We start from the raw sequence: 12046 nt of genomic DNA, 5'->3' as shown, positions 1-12046 counted from the left end.
TCATAGATCCTTTATCAGCCTACATACATTCATATAGTATGTCACAAAAATTTATCAAAATCATCATTAGCAATTCCATGTTAACAAATTAACATATAAATATAGTGCACTGTTTGCATAATATAAAACTAATAAATTACAATATACAGTCGAGTCCACATAAGTCGACACCCCAAGGGGAAATGGAAATGTGTCAAGTTATCCGATATGACAACTAAAACAAGTTGAAAAAAGCCACAAAACTACAATTAGGAAAATATAGTAGTGCTTTTTACAGTACAGTACATGCAATGTATCTCTCTGACCATCCATCACTGACACTAAAGTTGGTTTCTACTCCAAGTACCTGGTTTCCATCACGTTTTGTTTCAGTATCGGCCCCGAAACAGGAAGATTCAATGAATGAATTTGCTTTAGCCAATGTACCAAAACATCTTCATTATCTTTGTATGGCAACTTTCTCTGGCATTTTCAAGATAGCCATGACAAAGACCAAAAAAAAAAAAGTTTTTCAATTTCCTCTTTTTTCTTCAGAATTCCCACCAATGTTGTAACTTAGGTTTTTTTTTTTTTTTTGCAAATTTGGCTTGCGAAGTTTTATTACATTCAAATTCAGATACAAGTTCATATTTTTCCTTCAGCATAAGCATTGTTAGGTTTCAGATACTCATTTCTAACAGAAATGTGAAACACTCATCGCAAATAATGTGTGAATGATAGGTGAGAAAATGCAAAATCGGATTCTGTTGTGATGTTAAGCTGTGAGGTGTGAACTCATTTTTTTCAAGAGGAGAGTTAACTTACCAGATGTCAAAATGAGTGTGGGACAGAAAAAGTGTGTCGATTTATCCAGTGGTGACAAGTTAAACGATATGGAGTAAACCAGAGTTTTTTAACTTTGTAAGTCGGCCGGGACCACAGAAAACTGACTACTTATCCGATGGTGTCTAGTTATACCTATGATGACTTAGCAGACTCGACTGTATTAAAAATTTTTAATAAGTACTAAATAAAATTTTCCATTACAAATTGCACTCAGTCCAGAAATGGCAAATTCCACTTTTCTTTCTAATTTCAGAGTAATAGCACCATTTATTACAAATTAGTTTTCCAATCATTATCTTTACATTAGGATAGGTACCACTCAGTTCATTTCACTGACTAAGACTCTATTACTTTATTTGTCTCATCACTCTCAATATGATGTCACAACACTTCACCATCCTTCCCTTTTTTTTTTTTGTGTCATACTATATGAATGTATGTAGGCTGATGAGGGATCTATGTACCCAAAATGCATGTTAAAACTTGATTGTGGATAATTGAATGCTATTTTGTAAAAATTTAGTCTAATTTTGTTTCAGTCATTCCTGAATATGATAAGCCCTTCAATTTCATTATAGCCATATGCATTAGGCTATTCAATTTATATTTAATTTATGTTATGGGCTAGAAGCATTATTTAGTAATAATGACGATGTTTGTTGTGATGCTAAATCATACATTTTGTAATTCATGAATACTGAAAAGTTCTGCATTTAATATTTATGGGTATTTATCCATTCATGAGTATAAGTGTTTTATGAGGGTGAAGCTATTTAGTAGGGTACTATATTGAGGTTTGACTATACTGTAAGATTAAAAATAATTCTAAATTAAATAGTTTATAAATGTAATTGAGTGAAACTTTTTAGCTTAAATTTTTAATTGGTCCTTTTTGCAGCATTGATAATTATTGCCATTTAAAGTTCTACAAATTATTTACATTTGATGAAAATAAAATGATTTATTATGTCAACTTTATACAGTATAATTTTTTTGTTTAGAGAATCCAAAATATTAAGATATATTGTTAATTGGATTAAATGTGATTTTTTTCTTTTAATCTGTTTAAACTTTTTTTATAGTTCTTTTGTCTTTCATAAGATATTGATTTAAGAAAGATTTTATTTAGTATAGTTTGTCAATGAAATTCTGTTATAATTTCTATTCAAGATTATAGTTTCTGTATATGACTATAAATATCATCACAATCTCAAATTTATTTTACACAATTTTGTTAAATTACAATTTCAAAAATTCAAAATAGACATTGAATTAAACCACTGTCACCTGCAACTATATACCAATCAATTTTTATAGCTTAGAATCTGATCACAAATGGTATTTTATCTTAATACTACTTCAACAGAGTTGAAAATTGTATATCAAGTAGAACCTTCAAAGATGCAAAGTAAAGATGATTCAGATTCAGTTCTTGTATCAGTTGATTCATAATCCAATTAAATTACTAATTAGATGTATTAATTTGATAAATAAATACATTTCTTTTTATATTTTTGATAGTTATTTAATTTTGACCAATTCTACAACATGTATTTTTCAAAAAAATCTATTTTATTGTTGAATTTTCATGGGGGTTTTGATAAAATATAATGGAGGTGTTTTATCTCATAAAAATTTTTCTATGAGTAAAAATATTTATATCACTTATTATATGAAGCAATTTTACATTACGATATTGCTTTCTCAAAAACTGGATCAATGACTAAGTACACCGAACAAATTTTAGAATGTTAACACCATTTCCAACCTATTAACCGGAGTAAAATTTGTTCTAAAATTTGCTAACGTTTTCGTCGGCCCTTCCGGGCACTTCCTCAGGCTTTCGATAAAAGACCGTTGCGAGCCGTATATTGACCTTCAAAACCTCTCTTTCGAAGGTGTTTGATTTCCTACTTCCCTAAGCGCATGCGTTTCTCTGTACTATAAATCTTCAACCTGTATAACTGCTTGACCTCCTAACAGTAAAAATCGGAGACAATAAATATAATTACATGTTATCTTCCATTAAGAATTGCCACGCTTTAGAAAGGGACATTTCCTCCTTAAAGTTGATGCTCTTATCTTCGCACTGTGCTTTAAAAATTTCCATGGCCTTTAAAATTTTAAGGTGGTCTTGATGCGGGGTGGTAAGAATGATACACGCCCTATCAAACTCCGCTGTGATGTCAGGGTCGGTTGTGTAATTTGAAAGGGCTGTTGTGAACTTACTCCGTATTATGTCTGATTTATGTTCCTTTAATCGTACTTCCAAGGATCTTTCTGTTGCACCCATATACACCATTTCCCTATTAAGTCTTCCATCTATAACAGGGACTTTGTATACGCCAGGGTAATCTATTAGGGTTCGGAAGATCTTTCCCGTTCCTCAGTAGGCTGAAAACGGTACGACACCTCCTGTACGCCATCCTAATCTCACGTTTCCTAGCAACGGCGTTGTATATTGCTTTTAACATTGGGTTATATGTTACCGGGACAATGATGTTGTCTTCTTGCCTCTCTTTATCACACATACCCACCTTGTCTACCTCTCGTAGATATTGTTGCTTATATTTTCTGATGAGGATACGTATAAGGTTGGTGTATCCACAGCGCATTTGCTATCTTTTCTGTGGATACACCAACCTTATACGTATCCTCATCAGAAAATATAAGCAACAATATCTACGAGAGGTAGACAAGGTGGGTATGTGTGATAAAGAGAGGCAAGAAGACAACATCATTGTCCCGGTAACATATAACCCAATGTTAAAAGCAATATACAACGCCGTTGCTAGGAAACGTGAGATTAGGATGGCGTACAGGAGGTGTCGTACCGTTTTCAGCCTACTGAGGAACGGGAAAGATCTTCCGAACCCTAATAGATTACCCTGGCGTATACAAAGTCCCTGTTATAGATGGAAGACTTAATAGGGAAATGGTGTATATGGGTGCAACAGAAAGATCCTTGGAAGTACGATTAAAGGAACATAAATCAGACATAATACGGAGTAAGTTCACAACAGCCCTTTCAAATTACACAACCGACCCTGACATCACAGCGGAGTTTGATAGGGCGTGTATCATTCTTACCACCCCGCATCAAGACCACCTTAAAATTTTAAAGGCCATGGAAATTTTTAAAGCACAGTGCGAAGATAAGAGCATCAACTTTAAGGAGGAAATGTCCCTTTCTAAAGCGTGGCAATTCTTAATGGAAGATAACATGTAATTATATTTATTGTCTCCGATTTTTACTGTTAGGAGGTCAAGCAGTTATACAGGTTGAAGATTTATAGTACAGAGAAACGCATGCGCTTAGGGAAGTAGGAAATCAAACACCTTCGAAAGAGAGGTTTTGAAGGTCAATATACGGCTCGCAACGGTCTTTTATCGAAAGCCTGAGGAAGTGCCCGGAAGGGGCGACGAAAACGTTAGCGAATTTTAGAACAAATTTTACTCCCACTAATAGGTTGGAGATAGCATTGATTTATCATCCCGGTGTATCAGAAGGATTAGAAAGTATCTTTTAGAATGTTGTTGATCTGAAGCTGATCTTGTGTAAGATTGAAAAAGTTTGTCAATTATACATTTAAAAAATTATCTACTGGATTATAAAGATTTTATTTGGTGTACTTAATTTTACATTAGTTTCATTCAAATCAGATAAGTATGAAACTGTAAAAATACTACTTAACATGTTTAATTTGAAGACTAATTTCATTCTTAAAAATGTTTTTTTGCCAATGGAAAAGAATGTATCACTCTTACATGTTATATAATATCAAAAACTAAGAATCATCAGAATCAGAGAGAGACATTTGGGTAATGTTCCTCACCATTATAAATGTTAAATGTTAACATTATGATATCTTGATTTTATCTAAAATACATAAAAGTACAAACTAAAAATGGGAATTGTACATGAATTGATAATAAACTGTATTGTGTTATCTGATTTTTCTGTGTTTGTGTTTCCAGTTTTATGTAATATAATAACTTGACTATTTAAAGAAGTTTTAAATTTGTATTTTTAATATTTCAGTTATATTGATGATGATAATTTTAGTAAATTTAAGTTTGAAATAAAAAAAAACAAACTTAATTTTGGAGAGCCTTCAGTCAAGAAAATTATAGTTTTATAATAATTCAAATACTAAAAATGATTTTTAAATTGTTTTAGGTTGTGGGACAGACTTCAAGATTTAGATACAACTCCTGCAATGTTATTTCGATGGGGAAGTTCACAGTGCTTTCAAAATATGCTACATGCTCTCAATATAGATTCTTATAGTATTGTAAGTTATATGCAATATAAGTTTTTTATTGTTTTTGGTAATTTTTTTATTGTGAATAAAAATAATTTTATTTTTACTTCTATTTATTGTTATTTTATTTAAAATTTAATAAAATGTTGTGTGTGGTACATTCAAAAAGTTTGTGGAAAAGATTTTTATCACCTTTATTTATTCTATATACATTTAAATAGCATAACTCTCAAACTATTCATCTTCTGAAGTAACACACTTCATTCAGTGGTCATATAATTTTTTGAAAATGTCCTGCAATCTTCAGGTTTGTTCCAAGAGGTGGAGGGGCATTCCATTCTCTGTGTATTCCACAAACTTTCTCCTATCCATAAACAGCTAGTGCCATTTGTTTACAGCAGTTTTCTTAATAGCTGCTTTCCCTTAAGTTGCAGACAACAGTTTCAGTCTGTTGAGTGTCTTTTTCAAAAGGACACAAAATTTGATGTTTGTTCTTTATTAGATTCTGGACATTTTTACATCAAACCTTATTGCTTTACCATGTCACAAAATGCATGCATAGATATGTTGCAAACTGAAAGTGATATCACCATCTTGTGCTGTGACTCAGTACATAGTCGCCAAGTATTTTAAAATATCTGAGTTATTTTCACTCCATCTACACACATTACAAACAATTTTACAAACTTTTTGAACATATAACGTATAACTTAATACATAATAATTTACCAACTTACTTGTTAGAGTTAGTTTGTTTGTGTCAGTGCCAATTAGAGAACTCTAAATGTTATGTAATTTCGTTAATGTGGCAATTAATTATTATGATTATATTTTAACTTTATGTATATCAATTTCTACTTTGATCCTGAATACTATAAATAGCAACAGGATCACACTGTTAAATGTAAGTTTTGTGTTTGAACCCTTCTTTGGCAGAAGTTTTTTTCAGATATACCAGATTTTAATTAAATTAATTCTCATTAATTAAAATTTTAGAAGATAAATTATTTAATGATTAAATCACTTAGTTAGCTCAGTCATAACATGGTGATTTGTCAACAATTAATGAAATTTGTAAAATATCCTTTGAATTTTAAAAACAAACTTTTATTTATTGCAGAGTTTCAAAATTTTTAATTCAAAAAGTAATTTATTTATTAAATATTATATTTATATTATTTTAAGAATAACAAATTATTTATTATTGGATTTTGTACTGAAATAACTTTAGATTATTATTTATTACTTTGTATTTATTTATCAACTTTTACATTTTTTAATGTGCTAATTTATAATTATTTATGTTTAGTTTTTTATTTTTAAACTAAAATTTGAAAATATTCACTTTAAAGTTTGCATTACTTCTGGATAAATAGTGCAAACTTTGCATTTTATTTAATAATCACATATATACTCTCTCTCTTTGTATCTGCATATACATACCTCTATTTTTAAGCCATGAATAGAAATAGACAGTTATTGGAAATTGATTGATTGTTAGTTTATTAAATTAATACAGAATGAAAATATGTTAATTTTATTGTTAAATATAGAAATATTTTATAATAAGTATAAACATCATACATACAAAGATAAATTAATTTGAACTTGTAAATTAATTTTATCCATTATTATTAGATTAGATATTGTTATCACATCATTAAGTATAGAATCTTATAATTAGTGATAAATGAAAGTGAATTTGTTAAATGCAGAAAACGGGATGGAAGATATCAAAACTAATGTAACAAATGCTTCGCGCACTATACTAATGTAATGAATGCTTTGTGCACTATTTTAACAATTACACTCATAATTAATGAAAATCATTGTAATTAATTTTTATTTTAAAATATATAAATAATATTTTGTTTCTTTACAAGACATGTCTAAGAAAGAATATTTCTTTACTTTAAATACCCTAATAATAAACAATAAAATAATTGAAAATTAAAAGAGGGAAAAAAATAAAAAGTACATTTAGAGTTAAATTGCAATTGCAAAACATTGCATACTAGTCACTCAATTATTGCTATCAATTTTTATATGGAATCCAAAAATATATCTAAATATTAAAATTTGCTTTACTCAAAAATGGAGTATCATTGCAATATTCGTCACTGTATATGTGTATATTTTAATAAATATACTTAACTGACAAAGATTTGGAACAATCCCAGAGGAACTGAATGTGTCATTTCCTTGTTAATAAAAATTTTCCTTTTGTATTCATAGTCTACTAGTAAAAAAAAAAAATTCTGTATTTGTAACTTTGTTGGGTGTTATCTACTGTAAGATGATGATATGCATAATAATAGTTTACTACTAAATTTTTACAAATGTATAGATTTTCTGGAAAGTAAAATAATCCAATCTGAAAAATAAATGTAATCTTATAAAAAGTGTATAATGTTAATGCATGTACATATTTCTTTTGCATCAACAAAAACAAAGACCTGAGTAATTAAAATAATAAAGACTTTAATTAATTAAATATTGGAATTAATTGTTTTAAGTATATGTTAGAACTAATCCAACAGTTTGTGCTTATGTATGATAGTTTTATTAATTGCTAGAGGCCTGTCTCTGACCATTCAATTCCAACATTTTGTTATGCTCTCATATTTATATTGCAATTTGTAATAATTTTTTAAACAATATTAGTTTTATGTTTTTTGCATGTGCTTGTGTGCATGCACAGCAAAAATAAATTTAAAAAACTATAAATAATAATTTAAAAACCTAATAAGGGATTTTCAATGGAAATTCAAAATGTAAATGCTCTTATTTAAAATAATGTAAAACAAATTGATAAAAAAGAATTAAAAGTAGTTAGGAAAGCTTAAATTAATCGTCAATGAATATTGTGACAATTTACAACATGTCAAGGCTTAAACTTCGGTGTCTTGTAGAGTCTTATTTGACTTTTTTCTGATTCAGATTTGTTTGGTAATATGCTCCTTTCAAATGCACCATTTTATTTTTTGTAAGAAATCTGTTTCTACTTAGAATTTCATGTTAGCGAGTGAGTCAGTCAGTCATTCAGTCAATCATTGAGTGAGACCAACATAGCTTTATTATATAGATAATTTATACATGCTTTATTTACCATAAATCAAATAAGATATACAAAGGTTCATATTTTTTTAAGAATTGCTAATATTTTAAGATGCATGAATTATTTTATAAAATAAATGGAAGGTATTAAATTATAATGGACTTAAATAAAGAATACTTTATCAGGTTGGCATTGACATGTGAATTTTTACTTATAATTGAGGGGCTGAGTGGAAAAGTGGCATATCCCACATAACTACAAAAAATGAGTTACTAATAAATTTGGATTCAAGCATCATAGATCCATCTTCTAAGAAACTTTCACAGATCAGTTGAATGCCCTGCAGGTTGTACCATATATCCACATTAGTAAAGCACTGCACATTAAAATGAAACACAAATCCTCCTTTTTCTTGTAAACTTCCTAATGTGGGATATGCTGTTTTTCCACTCAGTCCCTCAATTGTCAGTAGTAATCCAATATAAAATGTTGTGTATGATGCATCCTATATGACTACTGCAATGTTCAGCAGAGAATGTCATAAATTTTCTTTACATTTTATTTTAATAATATTTATAGATAAAATATATTTGGATTTTATTAATTCATTGCCAGAAGTATTTTTTATAGACATTGAATCAGCAAAATCCAAAACAATTGCATAAAAAAATTAACTTTATTATAACAAAACAGTTGTGTAAAGAAGTTTAGTAAAAAAAAATTGTTTGAATGAGTTTTATAGATTTTTATTTTATACAAATATATTTTTATTCTAAAAATGTGATTATTTTAAATTATCACAATTTAGTTGCGTAATCCATCCGTCCCCATCTATGCCTCAAGTCTTGGTCTTTTAGAACCAACCAAAGGTCCTGCACAATCTCCAAAGCAACAATTAGCTGAAAGGAAACATATCTCATCTCAAGTAAGCAAAAAGAGTAATTAAAATTATTTATTTGTTTATTAAAAACAAATTGTAAAATAAAAATTTATTAAATTCTCAATATTTTTTTTTTCTTAGGAATCTGTACCTCCAGTACAATTTGACTGGAGTGACAGTGGACTGGTAAATCCTTTAGATACAACACAAATCCATAATTTATTTGATCTTGATTTTTTTGTTACTCAGGATAATTCATTATCAAGTACTACAGATAATTCAACTTCCAGTAAGTAAAACAAAAATATTAATTTGTTTTTCTTTTTAAAACAACTTAATTATTTAATTAGAAATTTTAAAATATTTTTAATATTTTATGTTCAGAAAGTCTAGCCAATTTTTTGAGCTACAAAATTAAATCTTGTACACTTTTCATGGTTATTATTTTAAAAAATGTGATACTTTAAAAATTTTGTATTGGAGAGTGCAAATCAAGATAAGAACTTTCTGAATTAACTGGTTATATGATATGTACAAATATAAAGGAAAGACTTGTAAAGGAAATCTTTTTAACTCCAGTGAAATATATTTAATGGAGTAAATAATGTTTTCAACCTCTCTTAATAGAGCTTCCTCAGTTACAACAGGAAATAAATTAACTGAATAAAACAAACAAAATTTGAACATAAATAAAATAAATAGAAATTTTTGAATGTAATGTAAACTAATAAGAAAAATAGCAAAAGTACAGTGATACATCGGTTTTCGTCGATAATTCATCCGAAAACACTGGACGAAAACCAAAACCGGCGATAACTGAGGTATTACTGTAATAACATACAAACATAAAGAATAAATAATGAAAAATAAAGTAAAAATAATATAAAATAAATTTATTTATTTTAGTTTATAATTATTACTTCCATTATGCATATGTAGTGACTAAAAATAAAGTTTTGTTTTAGGGAAAATCTAACAATAACTACAATACAGCATTTAATACTACTAACATTTATTTTTTTCTTTTTAAAGGTACATATTTATATTGTAGTATTATACAAAAAAATTGAAAATACTATAAATCTTAATTTGCACTTCCTTTCTTCTTACTTTGAATTTAGTGTCAGTTGCTAAATGGTGCCCTTTTTGTAACCATGTTTTTATTTTTCCCTTTCAAAATATTATTATTAATGCTTCTCTGTTTCTTGAGAAAAATGTAATGAGGACAAAAATATTACCAGATAGTTTTGTCTATTCATTCAAAGATGGCTTCCGATAAAAGGGAGACTCCCACTCCCATTTTTTTTTTTCTTCTTCTTTTCATGTCAGTTCCAATTGGCTGGCAAAAAAGCTTAAATATAATTTAAGCTTTTTTTCTTTTTTGTGGTTTTGTTTAGTTAGTTGAATAAAAGTGATTAAAAATGGAATTACTGTAGTTAATTGATATTTTTTAAAAACACAAGTTAACTTTTAGTAGTAGTTGGGTTTTTAACACATTAAATTTGAATTGAAATGCATGTTCCTCACATAATGATTAGAATTAGTTTTAGAATTATTAATGATTAGAATTATTTGTATTATGATTAATGATTAGAATTATTTGTATTATTGAATTATTCAGCAAATCAACTACAAAAAAAATAAATTAATATTGTTTAGACAACAATTCTATAATAACCGATATTGCCATTTTTATTAATAATGATTTTTCTTTATATAGAACTGGAAGATGAATTACTGGGACCGTCCACTGTCCATTCTCAAAATGGCGATAATACTTCTCCACTGATTAAGCAAATTCTAGCTAGTACTAAGTCAACGATCTGTCCTTCGTTGCAAAAACAGTGTACACGTCCACTTGATTTAAGTGACGAAGTTATTAGAGTACTGGATAAGTTACCAGATTTGTCTTTCATGCAGGCAAAAGTGTTGATGTTTCCCATTCACAATCTTTCTGATCATTGAGAAACAATGTAGAGGAAAATGTAGTAGACAATTCAACTCTTAATTTATCTATCTGTCTTATATATATATATGTGCAAATTTTTTAAAGGTCTGGTTCAGATTTTTTATTTTTCGATTGCACTGTTATTTTATGCTTTTTAATTTATGCACTAATTTAAAATTCAATTTACATTTTTGAAAATTTCAATTTTGGTCATATTAATTACCTTATACTGTTAGTTGTTTATTTTATTTTGTTGAATTATTATTATTATTATATTTGTTTGTTCCTAAATGATAATTTCTGGGAAAATAGAATTGTCAGAATATAACCAAGTGCCCATAATGTGTACAGTTGCATATTATTATGGGTTAAAGAAATGCTAATTTTTCAAATATTTACTCCAGAAATTTGGTTATCTGAACACAGCCTAGAAATAATCAAACAAATCCAATTTGGACAGTTTTAAACAACATCTATATTGAATTCTACATGTAATTTATTATAATTGCAAACAGAGATAGTTCTAAATTTTGCTCAATAATTTGAAAAAAACATGCCATTTAGTTTTTCTGCATGCAGTATAAAATCTAAAAATATTAATATGTAATTTTGGAATATAATTATGATATCCATAAATTGTTCCCTTTATATATAATATGTTTTTTATTTTACAGATTAATTAATAACAGGATTGTTTTTAAAAAATGGCAAAAATAGGATTATTCTTCAAAATGCAGAAATAGATTGCTTAATGCACATTTTGTGTTTATTAATAATCAAGTTTACATTAATACACAGTACATATATATTTTTTTTCTTTGTAAATGATAACATTCCAATCACATGTTGCAAATAAAAAGTTGCAATCATTACCTAGTGGTTTTTGCAATAAGCTTTTGTAGAAAAAACATCTGCCAAAACTTCTGTAGAAGTTACAAAAACAATTTAATAGATTAGGATAAAGATGAATTCATTGTATTTACACTCACATTACAATAAATTTCAAATGACTGTGTATAGAATACAGTGAATTAGAAACTCTTTTCCATTATCATATGTATAAAGTCAAA

General features: G+C 27.9%; 1 protein-coding gene across 4 annotated transcripts in view; it reads left to right on the top strand.

The window, feature by feature from the left end:
• Nucleotides 1–11614, top strand: part of LOC136969524 (aftiphilin-like) — a 39989-nt gene extending 28375 nt beyond the window's left edge. For all 4 annotated transcript variants that reach the window (XM_067263708.1, XM_067263709.1, XM_067263712.1 and 1 more), the window contains exons 4-7: nt 5006–5120; nt 8957–9073; nt 9170–9317; nt 10749–11614. In XM_067263708.1, coding sequence (XP_067119809.1) covers nt 5006–5120; nt 8957–9073; nt 9170–9317; nt 10749–10993 — 625 coding nt within the window. In that variant the 3' untranslated portion in view covers nt 10994–11614. The remainder of the gene's footprint in view (nt 1–5005; nt 5121–8956; nt 9074–9169; nt 9318–10748) is intronic.
• Nucleotides 11615–12046: the final 432 nt, after the last annotated feature.

This window comes from Centruroides vittatus, unplaced genomic scaffold (genome assembly GCF_030686945.1).
Source record: "Centruroides vittatus isolate TY-2023 unplaced genomic scaffold, ASM3068694v2 contig_18, whole genome shotgun sequence".
In the NCBI taxonomy this organism is placed as follows: domain Eukaryota; kingdom Metazoa; phylum Arthropoda; class Arachnida; order Scorpiones; family Buthidae; genus Centruroides; species Centruroides vittatus.
This window is presented reverse-complemented; position numbering and strand designations above follow the sequence as displayed.